At 42.3% G+C, this 20,222-nt stretch overlaps 1 protein-coding gene across 20 annotated transcripts in view; it reads left to right on the forward strand.

The window, feature by feature from the left end:
• Positions 1 to 20,222, forward strand: part of DOCK9 (dedicator of cytokinesis 9) — a 276,616-nt gene that overhangs the window by 139,709 nt on the left and 116,685 nt on the right. For all 20 annotated transcript variants that reach the window (XM_059144086.1, XM_059144093.1, XM_059144098.1 and 17 more), the window contains exons 3-8: positions 5,247 to 5,336; positions 8,964 to 9,046; positions 11,088 to 11,157; positions 13,019 to 13,114; positions 14,085 to 14,219; positions 19,816 to 19,990. In XM_059144086.1, the coding sequence (XP_059000069.1) occupies positions 5,247 to 5,336; positions 8,964 to 9,046; positions 11,088 to 11,157; positions 13,019 to 13,114; positions 14,085 to 14,219; positions 19,816 to 19,990 (649 nt within the window). The remainder of the gene's footprint in view (positions 1 to 5,246; positions 5,337 to 8,963; positions 9,047 to 11,087; positions 11,158 to 13,018; positions 13,115 to 14,084; positions 14,220 to 19,815; positions 19,991 to 20,222) is intronic.

Raw genomic sequence — 20,222 nt, forward strand, 5'->3', positions numbered from 1 at the left:
TTTATAAGTCACCAAGGTCTGGGATCAGATCTTAGCTTAGACAGAGAGGCAGGCAGAGAGAGAGAAAGGGGGAAGCAGGCTCCCCGCTGAGCAGAGAGCCCAATTCGGGGCTTGATCCCAGGACCCTGGGATCATGACCTGAGCCAAAGGCAGAGACTTAACCCACTGAGCCACCCAGGCACCCCCCAGCCTTTCCTTTTAAGTGAAGATAAAGACACTGACAAAATTGCTCTGTTTATGCAAGACCTGTTTTTTCTGTTGGCTCATTCTTTCCCCAGATGAGTTAAAACAGTTGATAAGGCTGTAGGTTGGTGGGGTTTTTCATTTCTAGTGTTTTTTTAATTCAAGTGTAATTAGAGTTCTGGGCAGTTTTTCTTTTGGCGTAGATTATATTTGTAGTTCTAGGATTTAATGGGTCTCTTTTGTGTGTGCAAAGAGCTAATCTAATTCATTATGTTTTGATTTTGCTCTTTTAACTTGAGTTTCTGCTCCCTTTGTACTGAATACAACTTGTGCTCAACCTGTTCAATTTAGCTTCAGTGTCTTTGCCTTGGTGCACATCTTCTTGATGTCCTTTTTTCCTCCCAGTTGGATTTAGATTCCTCTCTTCTTTCCTCTCATGTCAGCCTGTGCTTCTATGCCCCTTTCACTCATACTCTTCTGTAGTACCTGTAGCACTCCAATAATTTATTTCCTCCTCTTCCTCTGTCATCAGACTATAAGCTTTACAGGAATAGCAGGTACACGTTATTAAACTTGGTGTCTCCAGCTGCTACTTCTGTGTCTGGTGGTGGAAAGTAGTGACTCAGTGAATGGATGGCTGGATAGACGTGTGAAATGATATCTATGCTGAGCTTTAAAATGATCAGTACAGTGATCTGGGGAAAGAAAAGCTATTGATATCTATTCTTAAGGTCCAACAGACATTTTTCTCTATCTTTCTTGTCCATTTTTAGGACACTGACAGATGTCCTAGGAAAGGTGAATATGGAAATCAGATTGCAGCTTAGTGTGTCTCCTTGATGCTTCTGTCCTAAATCTATATTGTGATTAGTATTTGAAAACATGCTCATGAAAACAACAGTATTCCTCAGTACACGTTAATTAGGACATGCTTCTAATCTCTTACAGTCTTGTTACAGTTATTTATTGCTGAGTAACAAACCACTCCAAAGCCTAGTAATTTAGGGCAATAATATATCATTCTCCCAGATCTGAAATCTGATGAAGTCTTGGCTAGGTAGTTCTGCTTGACTTGCTATGTGCAGGGGCTGAAATGCTTCTGCGTTTACACTGGGGCACCTCTGCCAGGTTGGCTAGAACCAGCTGTGGGCTGGTGGGGCATCTTTCTATATCTGGCCTTTCCAGGTGACTAGTTTGGACTTAAAGCAAAGGGGTCTCTGGTAGTAGAACTTTTTATGTGTCATTGTCTTCCAAGAAGGAAGAACAGAGCTGCTAGTTTGCTAAGTTCCAAACTGGCAGAATGCCACTCCCACCTCATTGGATTGGTCAAAGCCAGCCTAGATTCAAGGACAGGGAAATTGTCTCGATCTCTTGGTGTGAGGAATAGCATTCATATATAGGGAAGGATAGCAGCCATCTAGCTAAAAGAGATCATCTAGAACATCCAATTTTATATACAATAAGAAATAGACCTAAAAACAACATTGCAGCTAGATATGTACTACAGAAGTATGTCTCATTTAAGTGAATGGTTTTTAAGAAATGCATTAAGTTTCTTTGGATAACATCTCCAGGGGAGCAGAGGGCTCTTGTTGGAAAACTACGCTTTGTCAAAATTGGAGCTAGGACTTGATCAGTTAATGGACTCAAACCTAGTACTCTGGTCCTGGTGGGTAGTAAATAACCACACATATGGTTGGTTTAATTATGCCAGTGCTGTCTTATCTGTTAAGGGTCATGTCTCTCTTTAATGATTAAAGTTGCTTTCTTCTTAAACTGAGAGGATACTGGCACTCACTCTGATCTACAAGAATCAAAAAGATCTGGATCCTGTTTCTCTCACATTAGAGGAAGAGTGTCATATAATTAAAGTTTCTTGATTAGTAATTCTACTGGGAAAATGTAATAAATTTTCTCTTTTGACTGTGCTGTGACAGGAAATGGGCTGGAAATGCCTTAGTAGTCCCATTTCTAGACCTGAGCATTTTCCTGAACATTTTGAAATTATAATAGTTTCAAGAATCTTGATAAACCCAAATACATCAAGACAAGTAGGGATTTAGAGTGAATTCTTTCTTGAAACATACACAGTTTCTTGAACCAGTCCCCTTTTCTTTTATTATTCTTGACTTTTAATAGTTTTTTTTAAAAGATTTATTTATTTATTTATTTGACAGAGAGAAATCACAAGTAGTCAGAGAGGCAGGCAGAGAGAGAGAGGGAAGCAGGCTCCCCGCCGAGCAGAGAGCCCAATGCGGGACTCGATCCCAGGACCCTGAGATCATGACCTGAGCCCAAGGCAGCGGCCCAACCCACTGAGCCACCCAGGTGCCCCGACTTCTAATAGTTTTGACAACCTCTTAGAATCACTTGATACTTAGAAACTTTTTGAATAGATTTGCCTCTTCATTGCTTATTGTCACATATCTCTGTGGTATTTCATGGGAACAGGTAGAAAATAAGGGTTACCATTTGTGATATTTGTAAAGAAACCATGAGCAAGGGCCTACAAAGCCCTTTTGGAGACTGAATGAATTAGTAATTCACCCATGAAGTCCTTCAGTGGAATTCCAAAAGACCTCAAGTAGCCGAAGAGATCCTGAGAAAGAGCAAAGCAGAAGGCATCACATACCCTGTTTCAAGCTCTACTTACAAAACTGTAGTCATCAAAATGGTGTGGTACCAGGTAAAAACAGACACAGGCCAATGAACAGAACCTAGAGCCCAAAATAAACCCAAGCATATGCAGTCAACTAATACTTGACAAAGGAGCCAAGAACACTGAATGTAGAAGAGACCGTATATGGTGCTGGGATAATGGGCTGTTCCCATGGGAAGAAATGAAACTGGCCCCATGTCTTACACTACTCATGAAGATGTACTCAAAATGGATGGAAGACTTATACGTAAGACCTGAAATCTTAGAACTCCTAGACGAAAACACTGGAATAAAGCTCCTTAACATGGTCTTGGTAATGACTGTTTGGGGGGGTTCCAATATCTTAAAAAGCAACAAAATAAGTAAACAGGTGACCGCACCAAACTCCAAAGCTTCTGCACAATGAAACAAAACATCAATACAGTGAAGAGACAGCCTATTGAATGGGGAAAAAAAAATTGCAAATCATATATCTATGGGTTAATACCCAAAATATATGTAGAACTCATGGATTTCCATAACAAAAAACCAAATAACCCACATTGAGGACAGAGGACCCAAATAGACATTTTTCCAAAGAAGGTATACAAAAAGCCAACAAGTACGTGAAAATAAGTTCAATAGCACTAATCATTAGGGAAATGCAAATTAGGATCACAATAAGATATCTCTTGGGGCGCTTGGGTGGCTCAGTGGGTTAAGCCTCTGCCTTTGGCGCAGGTCATGTTCTCAGAGTCCTGGGATAGAGCCCAGCATTGGGCTCTTCCTCTCAGCAGGGAGCCTGCTTCCTCCTCTCTCTCTGCCTGCCTCTCTGCCTACTTGTGATCTTTCTCTGTCTGTGTCAAATAAATAAATAAAACCTTAAAAAAAAAAGATATCTCTTGTGTCTTCTAGAATGGCTGTCATCCAAAAGATAAGCAATAACAGAAATGAATAAAGCTATTTGTGTAACATGTTAAGAAAGAAAAAAGAGATAATAGATGCTCTTATGGATGTGGAGAAAAGGGAACCCTTGTACATTGTTGGTAGAATTGTAGTGCAGTCAGTATGGAAAACCGTAGGGAGGGGCCTCAAAAAATTAAAAGTAGAACTACCATATGGCTCCCAATAATCCCCCTTCTGGGAATAGATCCAAAGGAAATTAATACATTAATTAAATGTTTATAGCAGCATTATTTATAGTAGCCAAGATATGCAAACAACTTGAGTATCCATTGATAGATCAATGGATAAAGAAGTTTGGTGTATATTTACAACGGAATAATATTAAGCCACAAGAAACGAGGAAATCCTACCATTTCCAGCAACATAATGGACCTTGCCGGCATTTTGCTAAGTAAATAAGTCGGACAGAGAAAAACAAATACCGTGAGATCTCACTTATACGTGGAATAAAACAAAACAAGACATAAGTCATAGAAAAAGAGATCAGACTTGTGTTATGAGAGGTGGAAGGTAGGGGGCGGAAGAATTGGAGAAAGGAGGTCAGAAGGTCCAAACTTTCAGTTATAAGATAACAACTAGGGGTGTGGTGTACGACACAATGACCACCGTGAATATGGCTGAATGATAGATGGGAAAGTTATTGCGAGAGTAAATCCTAGGAGATTTCAAGGATCACAAGGAGAAAGTTCTTTTTACCTTTCCCTTTTTTTTTTTTTTTTTTTTATTGTATTTATGTGAGAAAAGTGGATGTTAGCTGAACCTGTCATGGTCCTCATTTCACAAGAGATGTAAAGCAAACCATCATGCTGTATGCCTTAAACTTACACAGTGATGTCTGTCAACAGTTTCTAAATAAAACTGGAAAAGATGTAGATGTGATGATTGTTGCACAGCAGTGTGAATGTACTTAATGCTACTGAACTCTACACTGAACATGGTTAAAACAGGGTGCCTGGCTGGCTCAGTCCATGGAGCTCGAGACTCTTGGTCTCAGGGTCATGAGTTTGAGCCCATATTGGGTGTAGAGTTTACTTAAAAAAAATCTTAAAAAAAAGGTTAAAGTTGTAAATTTTATGGTATGTCTCTTTTACACTAGAAAAAGGCAGTTAAGACAAGCAAAAGGCAATGTAGTGGGACTAGATCAAGCACTTGGGGTTGCAGAGTATTAGGGATTCTGAAAGGGACCCTTACCCTTCCTGGTGGGGAGGAGCAGAAGGGCTCTCTGGAGGGGTCACAGGGTCCCCGACTGGGAAAGAAGTGGGGGCCATTGCCCTGCACACAACTCTAAACTTTCTGGTACCCAAAGGGATCTGTTGTACGTGACCCAAGGAGGAAGAAGCACAGGGCTGGCAGAGACCGGAGTGACTGTGTCCCTGTTGGGCCCTGCTGCACTCTGAGGCTGGCTGGCACCTTTCCATCTTGGAGTAACCAAACCTTCTGCCTGCGCTTTCCCCCGCAGACGGCCACTCTGAGAAGACAGGGGCGGTACATGTGCTCCACGGTTCCCGCAGACGCGCAAGAGGAAGCTCAGAGCCTGTTTGTCACCGAGGTAATGCGCAGCACGCGTCACCGTAAAGCCATGTTTTGCTAACACTCCCCGTTCTTTAAATTTCAATGATATTTTCAAGAAAGTCTCAGAGACATAACTCCATCTGTTTAGTGGAAGTTAAAATAGGAGACTAATATGGGATTTTCAGAGCCCGAAGCTTGGACAGAAATGTCAGCACGGGTCATTTCTGACGGCTGTTTAAAACATGAATTCTGCAGAACTTACTGGTGTAGAAAAAGGGGTCACTCTTAGGAACTCACTGGAAATCTTTGGCAGAGGCTTTGTTACTGAGATTATTTTCAGGGAGACTCAACACATGTTTATGTATTCGTTTACTTCATTTATATGTTTACACTTGTAACTTCTTTTTAAGATTAGTTCAGTGTTCATGAAGTGCCAGATGGTCTTGAGCAGACCCTGACTGTCTCTGGTCAGCGTAGGATTATTGTCACTCTGGTTTGATCATGCACGTGATGATTATCTTGTTAAAGAGGAAAGAGAAAGTACTGCATTTAGAATTGCTTTGTCTTCCCCCCTTTGGGGTGTTTGTTTTTTTTTCCCCCAGGTGCTTTTAGGTAACATGAACTCATTAAGTCTTTTAATTTTGTTTCTTAAAGTGCTCATTCATTTAAAAATAATGAATTTTTATTCCTATCTTTCTGATTGAATTTCAGATGATACATAGGCCCATCAGTAATTTTGCCTACCACAAGGAAGTTAGGCTTTTAAAAGTGAAGACCGACTAAAATAACAAGATCCTATCACAGTATTTCGTTTCCATTGACATTTTCGAAAAATTAAATGTGTGTTTAAAATTGTAAAAGTAATGATCTCTCATCCTTCTGAAAAGAACATCTTGTCTTACTTCCTTTGCTACTTTATTAGGAAGATTAATTCCAGACAAATAGAGCCAGATATGTTTATATAGTCTTAGCTGTTTATTTTAAAGCAGGATGTAGACAAACTGGGACCGACCCATAGGCAATGTCTGGCCTGCAGCCCGTTTTTGTTAATAAAGTTTTATTGTAACACAGCCACACCCCTCCATTAACATGACCGCTCTCACATTAGAACTCAGAGCTGAGCATTTACAGCAGCGACCATGTGACCCTCAAAGCTGAAAATACGATTCGGCCTTTTGCAGAAAGAGTTTTGCTGACCCCTTATTTTAAGACATGGAGCAGTTTGTTGATTACTAATTCAGTTCTCCCAGTTGCTTAAAAAATACGATTTTGGAGGGATGACTCTCCACTTCTGCAGTCACCGCAGGTTGAACAGTAACAGCTCCGAGCTCCTCTGCTGGAGCCAACAGAACAAAGGCCTCTGGGGACCCTGGCACTAGGGTGGAGTGAAACAGCACTTCCTCTCCATCCTCTGCTCTAACCGAGAATGACCTCATGACTTTCTTTTTAAAACAACTTCAAAAACCTTTCAGTATTAACTCCAAAATATTATTGAATTTCATGAGTTTGAAAGGGCAGTCACGGAATCAGCCAGTCAGATCCCTGTCTTTCTGGAGTTACAGTTCTCTGGATGTTGATTTCTGATGTAACCCTCATCTCCTAGGCTTTCTACATCTCCGGAGGGGTGGGGTTGCTTGCTTTCAGGGGTTCTGTGCTCTCAGCCTTTGAATTTAGCTTGTGTCTGCTGTGTGCACTGTCAACGAGGGCTTATTAAATGAATGACTCTCTGGCTATTTAACTGCTTAGCTGTGTTTTTATAGTTTCTTATAATGCAAAATATTTAAACACAATAATTATCTTTCTTATCTGTTTTACCTATGATACTAAAAATCTGGGCACTCAGGTGTTAACATTCATAAATTCGCTGCTTATGTACAAGTGTGTGCTTATTTATTTCTTTTTTAGCTGGGCAGATACATGTCATACTTGAGTAGGTTTAATGTCCTGCTGGAGACTTTAGTGATAGGCTTTTAGTTGCCGTGCTTGTTCAAAAAGCTGAACAGAGAATAGGAACTCATGCGCCAACCTGTGTCACACCTGGTCAGACCTGACTTGGCTGTGCTAATGGACCTAGAGAGAATAGTGGGAGAACCCAAACCTATAGGTAATTCTGAAATCACACTTGCTTTGGAATGTAACTTGGAGTGTGGATGTCAGATGTTCTCAACGTGAAAATGCTTTGAAAGTATTTCTGAGAAGCATTTACAAGAATAAAAGAGTATCATTCGTCACTACCAGGCAAAGAGATTGCAAAGTTGTTCAGCAACCCCATCTGCCTCTGTTCCTAACCCTTCTCTGCTTTCAGAATGTAACATAAAAATCTTACACTGCCTGCCCTTCACGACCTTGCCTATAGAGGGCTTCGCATAGAGTCTGGCAGGATTTATAATCTTGAGTCTATGTACCGCTCAGTGGGTCATCCTGGATAGTTGAATGAAAGACACCATGCTGGTCCGTTGAGTCTGTTGGGTAGTGAGGTAGTTTAATGCAATGTAGGGGATGTAGAAACTTATTATTCTCCCCCCACCTTGGGGTTTCTTCTAGTTGGCATAGGAATTAAATTGATATAAGAAACAAAAACAGGGAGAAAAAACCCACAATTTTATTATGTGGACATGGAAGTCCGGTGATGAAACTAAAACCCCAAGAAATGACCAAGGCAGGCAGTTTTTACACATTTTAGACAAAAAGAGCAAATTTGTGAGGCATTGACAGGATAAAGAAGAGAGGTATTTGGGAGTTTTAATTAGTAAGGAATTCTAAGCAGAATTTAGGCTGAAATAGTAGGTGAGAAAAAAAATGAGGAGGCTTATTTCTGTAGCTTTTTCAACTTTCAGGTCTCTACCTCTGGTAATAAGGATTTTTTTTTTTTTACTTCTTAGTACAGGAGAGTCATTTTCATAGGGGAAATTTTTTCTGGTTTTCGCGGGGACAGAGGAGGATCTCAGTATCCTTTGAGCGGATTGACTCCCAAGTAGCTTCAGTTCCTAATAAGCCATATGCTATTGTACGTTTGGGGACAGCCCACCCTGGGCGCCACACCAGTGTGTATGCTAATGTCAAGGTAGGGGTAAAGCTCCCTACCTTGGTTCGTGAATGTGAGCACACATGGTGATGTTGTGGCACCATTGTGAACTGGAACCTGAATCTTTTCTCCTAATAACCTCACTCTGGCCCTTATAAATAGAAGGAAGAACTGAGGGCAGATTTATATTATCCTTAATAACAGAGCTAGCTGTGATGTTAGTAAACACCCGCGAAAGGGTCTTTAGGGTCACACTTTCCATCTACTTTGATGTTCTCCTAGAGGACACATGACTTCTGAAGAACCCAGGGCTTTGAAGTCAGAAGCCACACACAGTTTGTTATGTAAATGCAGCAACTGAGGTGAGGTTTGTCCCCTTGTAAAACCCGCTTTCTGATCATGAATGATGGTCACTTAGAGTGACCCCGTTCCGAAGAGTAATGTTTTAGTGATTTTTAAGCTTTACAGGATCCTCTGACTGTGGAATTTCAGGCACAAGAGGGTTGAGGTGAAAGGATTCTTTTTGATGTTTGTGTGGGCGTGCATTCGTAAACCTTCCAAAATGTCCTCCAAAAGCCGTCACATATCTTTTTTCTTTTCTTCTTATGCTTTTTTTTTTTTTAATCCGCCCCCTCATAGTGCATCAAAACCTATAACTCTGACTGGCATCTTGTGAACTATAAGTTTGAAGATTACTCGGGAGAGTTTCGACAGCTTCCAAAGTGAGTAAATGGTCAGACCACACAAGGTGGGGTTATACACATGGGCAACAATTTTTTGCACTTGAAATGCTTAGAGAGGTATATAATATGCAACTTCATATGCAATCAGTAATTGGAGAAAATATTTCTAGATGGTTTATATGTATAAAGAACAGCTGTGATTTTCAGGGTATTCAATAGTAGGACTCAAAGCTCGCACTCTGGGATTGGTAAATAGTAAAAAAACACATGGTTTACTTGTGTCCAGTGGTTCTTTTCAGGATATGGCTGACAAAGCACAGCAGGTAATGTACTGTCAGTGAGAAATAGAAGACCAAGAAAACGTAAATGCTACAGTGTGTTTTATCTTTGAAAGAATATTTTGAAGAGACATAAGCACTTTATAGTGAATAAGTTTTATGTTAAAAAAAAAAAGTAAATCAAAGAGCAAACATTTCCCCCAGACCATTTTTTTCACATTCTTTAAAGTGTTAATGCATTCTGGAATACACCAAAAACAAGGGCGTCTGTATAGATTAGTTGTCATTAAAGTGAACCACGGGTAGGTTGGTCTTGTCTTGAGAGGTTATGTTACCAAATGGTAAATCGTGAAATGATGCAGTTGGTAAATTTAGGTAGAGCTGATTATGAAACCCGAAATCAAAATCAAATAACGATGGGTTGTATTTCAAAAGTAATCATTGCCAATGAAAATTTTACCTGTAATGGAGACCCTATTAATATAGTTCTCTTCTGTGTTTTGTGGCATCTGTGAGTTTGAACCATTGAAACTATTCCCTGCTGTTTGTTTTTCCTATTTGTGTGGTTCAGCCACTCCTTAAGAGTGCTCAGCCAACTTCCCGATGGACTCTTTTTGAACCTCAGCTCAAATCACTCCCTTCCCACATTATCTTCTCCAGATGGGTATGCTCCTTAGTTCTATACTTACCCAGTACTTACTTGGGGCTTTTTAAGTTCTTTCCATTTGATTGGATAACTATCCCTGCTATCCCTTTCCATTTGATTGGATAACTATTCACTGCTAGTCTGGTTCGCACTATTCTCCTGGCTATCGTAGAACAGACTATGAGATGTAGTGAACTTCCTGGAAGAGAGACCCTTTCACCACTGGTCGATTTCATCTTTGGCATTAATAATTTTCCAGTTGTGTGGTAAGAAAGAGAGGGAGGATTCTAACAGTGATTAAGAACATAGATTCTGTACTCTGTCTGCATCTTCTGCTCACTCTGCCCTCTGTCAATCTCGGTCATTTTGTCTATTGTCAAGACACCAGCCCCCATCATGTAAAGGACTGAAGGAGATAGTACATGTGAAGCCCAGTGCTTAGATCATACTGTTTAGTAAATGCTGGCCACCATTACTGTGCTTTTGTTAACACTGTCGTCATCAAGGCAGGGCCTCCCACTCTGAAGGCCATGGCCCCATTTCCCATTTTCTCTTATAAACTTCATTTTGAAAGTCATTCTACTGGGGTGCCTGGCTGGCTCAGTCAGTTAAGTGTCTGACTATTGATTTTTGGCTCAGGCCATGATCTCAGGGTTGTGAGATCAAGCCCCAAGTTGGGCCCTGAGGTCAGCGTGGAGTCTGCTTGAGATTCTCCCTTTCCCCCTTCCCCCGCTCATGGTCTCTCTCTTTCTCTCTCAAATAAATAAATCTTTTTTTTAAAAAAAGTTATTCTATCAAGTCTTATTTATTAGTAGACTTCAACTTTTTTTTTTTTTTTGAGTAGGCTCCATAGAGCCCAACGTGGGGCTTGATCATGACCCCAAGATTAAGACCTGAGCTGAAATCAAGAGTACACACACTCAACCAATGGAAACACCCAGATGCCCCTACACTTTCCCCATTGTTAGTATATTTATGCCAGCTTTTCTCCTTGGCTTTTGGGGGCTTTTTATTTCTGGGATCACCCACTTTGCAAAGCAGTAGTGCTGATTCTGTTCTTCAACTGAGTGGACCAGCTTTGGATTTGTTAAATGGTGGTTCCTCTGATCGGGGAAGAAATGCAATTATAAAACAAATTTATTTCTTCTCTTTAAAGCAAAGTGGCCAAGTTGGATAAACTTCCAGTTCATGTCTATGAAGTTGATGAGGAGGTTGACAAAGATGAGGTAGGTGATCGCTTACAGATTTAAAATTTGATTTTGTTTATAGATTTGCAAGATTGGTTGGAAAATTACCAGCATTTAGCCAAAAGAGGAGTTGAACTGTTTCTTAAAACAGAGGAAGAATTTTTTTTAAATGTATTGTTGGATTGATTGAAATAAAGTTTCCCTTTCAACTTGACTGTTTAGTGGTACAAGTTCTTCTTGTCTTGTTTATTTGTTCTGAGATCATTTTCAAAGGCCTGGATAAGATTTGGCTACATTGTTAAAAAATATCAAGATTACTTAGACCTTAAGTTTAACTTGTTTTTCAACAGAATATCTTGAAACAAACCAGTAGACTTTAAATGGCTCTTTCCTCAGTAATGGCTTTGAGTGAAGTATATGGTACCAAGAAGCTTTGCTTTTTCTGTCTTTTCTTTAAACAAGCCCACTCCCCCTGCTCTTGGAAAAGTGCATAAAGAGAACTGAGCATTAAGATGACTGAACAAGAGACCTACTAAAAAGTTGATTCAACCTGTTTATCTATTTCTCATTCTCCCTATTAGATGCCTCATTGTGAGTTGGGTAGGGGTATGTCCTTATTGATTGATTGATTCATTGATTATCAGCTAAACCATAACACCAGCCACTCAAGAATGTTAAAGCATCCATGGTAGCAAATTATTTTAGAAACCACTCACAAAATAATTCTCGGAAGAGTAAGTAGTCATCCAAAATGAAAAGATGCTAAAAAAAAAAAAAAAAAAAAAACCCAAACTTGATGCTGATTAGTAGTTTAAAAAAAAAAAAAAAAAACTTGAACCAATTGAAATAATGCATGTAAAGGCACACAACAAACAGTAAAATCCTGGACAGGTAAGTTATTTCTCTTATTGCTAATAATAAGAACATTAAACCACCAATACGAATATTGAGATGGTCTAAAACAAAACCTAAGATGGGTCTTTCTGCAATTGTCTACTTGATTACAGCAATTAAAGATGATTCTTAGAGACTAGTCTTCGGAGATATGAGCCAGGTAACGTGACTCTGTGTGGCCCTCTCTTCCCACTGACCGCACTGAAGTGTCCAGCGGCCTCTGTCCTCGAGGGGCAAGGAGACTGCAAGGGAACCTCATGAGGAGAGTGTGGAGGGCCCTGAGTCGGCGTGCAGCAGATTGGCCACACTGTGTGTGTGTGTACACATGTCATCTGTCTGTCTGTCTGATGTACACGTGAATGCCTTACATATTTTCAGCAGCACCCAGCGACCCCACGCTCGCCTCCCTACACCAGAGCCCACAGCTCGAGTCAACCTGTAGCAGAGAGTCTCTTTGTTTCTAGCTGTGTCCCTTTTCTGACCCCTCCTCCCCGTTGGCTCTGTGCCTCGGTCGGGCTTTCCTTCCGTGCTGTTGTCCTCGCCCTTTCTTTCATCCCTTCTTTCTCTCTGTTGCCTCCTGTTTCCTTTCTTTCTTCATTCACCTTCCCCCGAACTGAGCCTCTGGGAAGTTGTCCAGGAATTTGCTTTTGTCCTCCAATTATAGGGGAGTATAATTTGAAAACATTTTTCCTGAAACCAGGCGAGACCTTACAACCTGAGCGGTCAAGTATGGTATGTACTTTCTGTGGCTCATTAAATACTTAAAAATTTGGATTGGAGCTAGCTTTGCCTTTTAATGGGCTACAGCTTTTTCAGGAATTTAGACTTTTCCCTCTCTCTGACTGCCAAGTGGACTCTAAGGTGACTTGTAGCAGGTGGTGACTCCAGGGAAAGGGCTGGGTGGGGCAGCCTGGCACGGATGGAATGATTTTCCTGTTGACCAGACTCAGCAGCAAGTAGGATTAGTAGTAGTAGGAGCTTGACTGTGGTTTGCCTTCTCTCCTAGGATGCTGCCTCTCTTGGCTCTCAGAAGGGCGGGATCACCAAGCACGGCTGGTTGTACAAAGGCAACATGAACAGTGCGATAAGCGTGACCATGAGGGTAAGGCGGCCGTCCCCCCGCACTCCCTGCTCATTAAGCCCTTTCTGCTATAGGTCTTGGGAATAAAGCTCAAAATGAATGGGTATGCTGTTCTTCCTGACAACAGTGACACTGGCTGCTTAGTAAGATGCCTTCCTGGTGCTCAAGCCCCGTTGGTACCGTCCCATCTCCCCCCACCTCTCTGCTGCCCCCTCCGCCCACCCGCGTGATGAGACCATGATTGGGCTGGTGGGAGGGTGCAGTCACCAACATGGGCTTTCTTCCATGGGTGCACACCGAGGGTGTTGCAGGGCTCCTCCAGGCCTGTCACCCAGGGGCTAACCCTAAGCCCTTTGGAGAGGTCTACTGTGACAAAGTCAGAAAGGCAAAACTTGAGGAAGGGAAGACTGTTAGATTCGAAGGGGGTTGTGAAGAGAAGTGCAAAAGTGGTATAAAAAGCCACTCAGGAGAGAAGTAGGACCAGAGAAAGACCAGGATAAATAATAAAGAGGGAGAAGTAATGGAAGGGAGGATGAGCAGGGAGATGAAAAAGAGTTCACGGGAACTGCTGACCGTGGCGATCCTGAGGCTGGAAAAGCATTCAGTGTCACGAGGCAGAGAAAAGTTCCTGTTCTGTGTGAGCAAGAGACCCTGGGGAGCTGAGAAAGTTTCCATCCTTCTGTGCTGCATCCCAAATTGGAACTCACTGCACTGCTTTTGGGTGGTTATGTAAAAATATCAAATTCTGTGGGTGAGAAAAATGACCCATGCATGTTAAGTGAACCACTGCCTCAGAATTTAAATGTACTTAAATTATTAAATGTGATGGAGAGTCTTAACTCACCATTACCTGGGGTGCTGGCCAGAATTGGGTTGGTTTTGGAGAGAACAGAAGTGGTTTTTACGTATGTATGCAGCTGTGGGTTATCGATAGACATTGGGATTCTTTTCATTTTGGAACAATAGCTCTGTGTGTGTGTTCTGCTCTCAGTCATTTAAAAGACGGTTTTTCCACCTGCTTCAACTTGGTGATGGATCCTACAATTTGAATTTTTATAAAGATGAAAAGATCTCCAAAGAACCCAAAGGATCGATATTTCTGGATTCCTGTATGGGCGTGATTCAGGTAACTGTGATTAGGGTTCCGTCCTGGAGTTTTCTTATCTGTCAAGAGTGCCATCTGTGAAGGCACAGAGTTAAGCACACGCTTCCAAGAGTGGCAGTGTTTGGGGTGGGAATAAAATAGCTCCCTGTCAGGTGAGTAAGGACTTGTTTTTCATCATGATGGAAGCTGGCACAGAAGGCCGGCTGGGTTCTGTTGTAGTGGGCCTACCGCCCTGGCGTGCCAGTTCCTGTGTTTCAGACGTGGCTCAGCCTCTTTGCAGCTGTGTGACCTGGGACAGGCTGTTACCAAAAGTTTCTTCGTATGTAAAATGTGCATAATGATTGTGTTTCCTTAATAGGGTACGTTGAGAGGTCTGGATGAATTAATTCGGAAATAGCCAGAACAGTTCTTAGCCTCTCATTGGTGACTTTTACCACTACGGTCATAGTACCAATAGCGGGTGGCCACAAAACACTGGCTTTGAGATAAGACTGCGGGCAGATCCCTGCTCTACCACTTATCGGCTGTGTCATCTCGGAGACATCATTGATCCTCTCTATGCCTCAGTTTCCTCATTTGTTAAACACGGATAATTGTCAAATACGGTTACTGAGAGGATTAATTAATGTACATAAAGAGTTTTTTTTTTTTTTTAAAGATTTTATTTATTTATTTGACAGACAGAGATCACAAGTAGGCAGAGAGGCAGGCAGAGAGAGAGAGAGAGAGGGAAGCAGGCTTCTGCGGAGCAGAGAGCCCGATGCGGGGCTCGATCCCAGGACCCCGAGATCATGACCCAAGCCGAAGGCAGCAGCCTAAACCACTGAGCCACCCAGGCGCCCCTGTACATAAAGAGTTTTAAGAAAAAAGGGGACGCTTGGGTGGCTCAGTTGGTTAAGCCACTGCCTTCGGCTTGGGTCATGATCCCAGGGTCCTGGGATCGAGTCCCACATCGGGCTCCTTGCTTGGCGGGGAGCCAGCTTCCCTCTCTGCCTCTGCCTGAAAGAGCTTAGAACAGTACTGGCACATGGTAAGAATTCAGCCAGTATTAGATATTTTTGTTACTACCGCACTAATGCAGTTGCAGGCTTATTCTTTTTTTTTTTTTTTTTTTTAAAGATTTTATTTATTTATGAGAGAGAGAGAGTGTGAGTGAGTGAGCATGAGCAAGGAACCCGATGCGGGGCTGAATCCCAGGACCCTGAGATCACTACTTGAGCCAAAAGGCAGACACTTAACTAACTGAGCCACTCAGGCGCTCCAATTGTAGAATCATTCTTAAAATTATTTGTGATCATGCATAATGCACTCCTATTATAATGTACTCATAAAAAATATCAGACTGTGCAGATAAACTGAAGGTTCCTCTCCATCCTAGTCCCTCTACTTCTCGCAGAGCTGCTGTTACCAGTTTGATGTAGGTCCTTCTATACCTAACCGAATTGTCTTTGAAAGCAAGCTGCCATTTTCCCAATCTGCCCACCCCTCCACCTGCTCCCCGGCCACTTTCCAGGAAGATCTAAGGCAGGAGTGTACAAGGATCCATGAAACACAGGGTCCTGTGAATTTGAAGTAGGTTTGAAAGCAGGAAGGGGAGTAGGGAGGAGATGAGAGGAATTAGCTAAGAAAAAAAAGCAAAGGTGTTAAAGAGACTTGACACCTGCTGTGGGTGGGTGGCAAACTGGCCTCTGTGTTTTCTCCCTGGGAGACCCGCTCAGCACAGTGCACACGGTTGCAAACAGTCCAATTAGTCAGAAGCTGTCCGAGCCATCCCAGAATGAAGATCATTCAGACATTTCTCATGGGGGCCCTTAGACAGAGGGCTCTGTGCGATTAATGAACAATCTCCTTGACAACTCCTCACAATAGAAGCAGTCACCATTATCAGAGAATTTGTCCTAAAAATGACTCAATGTTGGCTGATGACATTGGCCCGAAGCTCGGTTCTATAAGAAAGGTGGTTTTGTGGGGCCAGTGTGATTGAGGTTGGAGACACAGCTGTCTGGTTTGACTCTCTGGTGTGTGTGCTTGTGTATGTACTCACATGTGTAAGATTAAATTGCATTTTTAGCCCAGTAATACATTCCTCTGGGTCAAACAGTCAGTGCGAAAAGGCAATATGGATAGGCACGTTCCTGCCTACCATACCTCTGCCCCACCCACTCCTCACCCCCCTGAAATGATCACTTTCACCTTTTTTGCTCTTCTTCCTGGGGCTGTGCCTCCTTAATGCGGGATGAGGCACGTCTGCTGGTTTTTATTCCACAGTTGTGGACATTTTGTGATGGAAGGTGGCATTTTAGCTCCCACAGGCCTCCCTCCTGCTCTAATTTAGACTGATTGCTTTCTTGGCCTCTGGAGAGCCGTCATTCTGAACACTCTCTGCCTTCGTCCCTGCATTGGATTGCCTGTTTTCGAAATCCCGTGTCCTCTTCAGTCTTTTTTGACTTTCTTGTTTTGGAGGCACACATCCTCCGAGTAGCTCCGGAGAAATCACGTCTGAGTTGCTGATATCTTGAGCGTTAACTTACCTGCAAATATTTTTGGTTTTGCGTTCATATTTGATTGAAAGGTGGAAATCCAAGGTGAAATTCACCTTAGAATTTGAAGACACTCCATTATCTTATGGGTGCTCATGTTCCTTTGGGGGTCTGAAGCTATTCTTAATCCCTGTTCTTCTCCATCTTCTCTTTACCACGAAGGACCTGAAATTTAGGTTAGTTTGTTTCATTTTGATTTTTTTGGTAAACTTTTTTTTGTTAAGGCATAACGTGCAAATAGAAAATGTACACGTGAGGAATGTGTGCCTCTGTTTGCTACTAAATTGGGGTTTCTTTTGTCTTACGTGCTACAAACTGCGGGTGAGCTCTCATTCTGGAAACTGTGTCCTGTATCTTGGTCTTTTTGAACTCTGGTCAGTCTCATTAACTCGGGGAGACTGCAGGCCTCTTCCAGGTTCCCCTTCCTGGGCTGCAACACGGATACCGCCTCTAGTGGAACGCTGAGGTGCTGCTTGGGCTCGCCTCATTTACTTCCCGTCCATCAGGGATCCCCCGCGTGCCCTACCTGTTGTCAGATATCTGAAGACAGTTGTTTTCATCGATTCTGCTCTGTTTTCTAGTAGTTAACGATGGGAGAATAAATCCAGATCCTGTTATGTCATCAGCCCAGCAACAGAAGTTAGGGGTCCAGACTCAGATGTCTACAGGAGCCAAGCAGGAAAATTAAGTAAAAGGAGAGGCCTGAGTGTAGAGTAAGAGGGAATGCTGAGAACCATGACAAACAGGACCACAAATAGCCCCGTCTTGTGGGGCCTGTCCCTTTCAGCTGTGGCTGATGCTGCTGGACAGAACTACCAGCTCAAGGTTGCCAAGTGATCTGGGTTTTTTTTTATTTTTTTGCCCCACGAAATCCAGAAATATAAAATTTTACTTAAACCTTGGTATTTTAAATTATTGGAAACCAGTTTAAAAACAAAAAACCCAAAACACTACTCAGGAGATACCCCCCTCCAAATAATGGAATCCATGAAGGTGTTTTGGGGCCTTAGATCAAGGTGATCGCACCAGATAACAACGTTCACTGAAAATTACCTTTGCGTCAACTGCTCACTGGCACGTGGGTGGACCCCCCCCCCCCCCCAGCTGAAAGCAACTTTGGTAGAAACCAGATTGCATCAAAATAGTTTATTCACAGTGTAAAGTAGGCGGTACCGGAGTGAATTGTCAATGACGGTGAATTAACTTGTGTGGGATTTTCAAGTAGGAGTTTCATTTGTATTCTTGAGTTGAGAGACCTTTTAAGTTACTTTTCAATTAAATCTTCTGGCATTGACTTTTAAAAGAAGTTTAAAACAAACCTAAATCTATTAAGAGTTTGGTCACCTGTGTCACAGTGGTTAGGCGACATGCGTCTGGCATCCCTGGGCTGTCACTCTGTCCTGCCATGGCCTTTGTAACCTGAGCTTCTGACTTCAGGGGACATCGCTTTCTTTATAGGCTTTTTGTAGACGTGGCCAATGGTGTTAAGTGTTTAATGAATTGTAACCAAGGCTTCAAAAATGTTAAGTAATTTGTTTTTATCCAGATTTGTTTGTAAGCTAAGTGCCAACAGTTAGTGTGTGTGTGTTTAAATTGTATTTGGACACCGTAATTTTAAAAAAGTAGCTGATGAATGCTGTGGGTTCAAAGAAATGCATAAACTGGAATTTTCCTGAACAAAATCCCAGTGTAGAATCTTAAGGCCTCAAAAGCATTTTCAAACCTTGAAGTTGATTAGACTTATTTTCAGATCAGGATGCTGAGGCTGATAAAGAGAAACAGTGCAGACCAAGACCTGACGTCTCCCTGACTTTTAACTTATTTTCATGGCTGTGAGTGGAACAGAAAACCCATTTCACAGCCAGGCGTTTGACTCCTGTCTGATTCTGGCCCTGACATGAAGGGAGGCGCCCACAGTGGGCAGGCTGTGCGAGGGAATTTGACCTTGCCTGGCGTGGTGTCATGCTGTGTGTGTCTGAGAAGTACACTTCCAAAGAACACAGCCCGCCTTGGGGAGGGTCAGCTTATCCCTGCCACCTATGCTGAGCAGCCCTAGGGGACTGCCGCTAACCCGCCAGCATCTAGTGGGCCTGGGCTGCTCTGCCCCCTACAGGTTGTCCTCGGTTTGTGCATGCAAGGACCTAATCTCAGTCCTGGGCTGAGCTTCTGTCTAGTGCTGTCCCTTGGTGAGGTGTGTGTGTGGGGTGTGTGTGTGTGTGTGTGTGTGTGTGTGGTTTTGCTCACCAGGGGAGGTTTTTTACTATCTGGAGACATGTTTTGATCTTCACAACTGGGATTATGCTTCTGGAATGTAGTGGGTAAGGCCAGGGGTGCTGCTAAACATCCTGCAGTGCATAGGGCAGCTCCCACAGCAAAGAATTACCGGCCCTGAACATCAGTAGTGCCAAGGTTGAGAAACCCTGACATGAGGCACGTGCATTCTCATCATTTAAAGCATGTGGCTTCTGTTTTTGTATTTGGAGCTGGGCATTTTATACATATAAAAACTGGAGGCAAGAGGGAAGGCTGTAGACATGGTATCCAAATACCTTTGGTGACTCAAAAATAATGGGAAAGTTCTAGAAAAGGAAGTCAAGTATATCGATAGATAATGGTTTTTTTTTTTTTTTTAATTGTGGTTCACTTTTAAAAATATGATACGACACACTATTTCATCAAAATTTTTTTTAAAAAAGGGAGCTGGAGGAGTTGAAAATTTTCAGTGAAATTTCACTCATTCAATAAATATTTTTTCAAGAGCCTGTTGTGTGCCAGACAGTGTTCCAGAAACACAGCTGTAGCCTTGAACAAAAGAAATCTCCGTCCTAAGGAGCTCTTGTTCCATTTGAGGAGACACAACAAATAAATATGTAAAATGCATAATGTGTCATATGGGAAAATAAAATTATGGAGACAGTAAAAGCAGGGAAGGTATAGATGGTGATGGGGTTTGCAGGGAAGGGGCTTGCCCCACATGCCAATGAGGCAGCACCCGCCAGTCAATAATAAAGAGAAAAAATTTTAAGGCCATTCCCCTTCTCTTAAAATGTGTCTCTTTTACTCCTTTTCAATTTCAGAACAACAAAGTCAGGCGGTTTGCTTTTGAGCTCAAGATGCAGGACAAAAGCAGTTACCTTTTGGCAGCAGACAGTGAAGCAGAAATGGAGGAATGGATCACAATTCTAAACAAGATTCTCCAGCTCAACTTTGAAGCTGCAATGCAAGAAAAGCGAAATGGAGACTCTCATGAAGGTACGTAGATCCACTTTCTCACCAACAAAGTTGGTGTCTTTAATTTTGTCAGAGGACACAGAAGTAGACATACTGCACAGGTAAGTGAGCACTGGGACAGATGGGAGATCTGCAGAGGGCTTGTCAGTGAGGGTTTTATTACATTGGAATTTACAGCCCTGACAACATTTTTACCAGGAAATCATGTAATGGGAAGAACCATGGCTTTGAGGGGGCAGAATGGAAGATGGGC

This window comes from Mustela lutreola, chromosome 13 (genome assembly GCF_030435805.1).
Source record: "Mustela lutreola isolate mMusLut2 chromosome 13, mMusLut2.pri, whole genome shotgun sequence".
In the NCBI taxonomy this organism is placed as follows: domain Eukaryota; kingdom Metazoa; phylum Chordata; class Mammalia; order Carnivora; family Mustelidae; genus Mustela; species Mustela lutreola.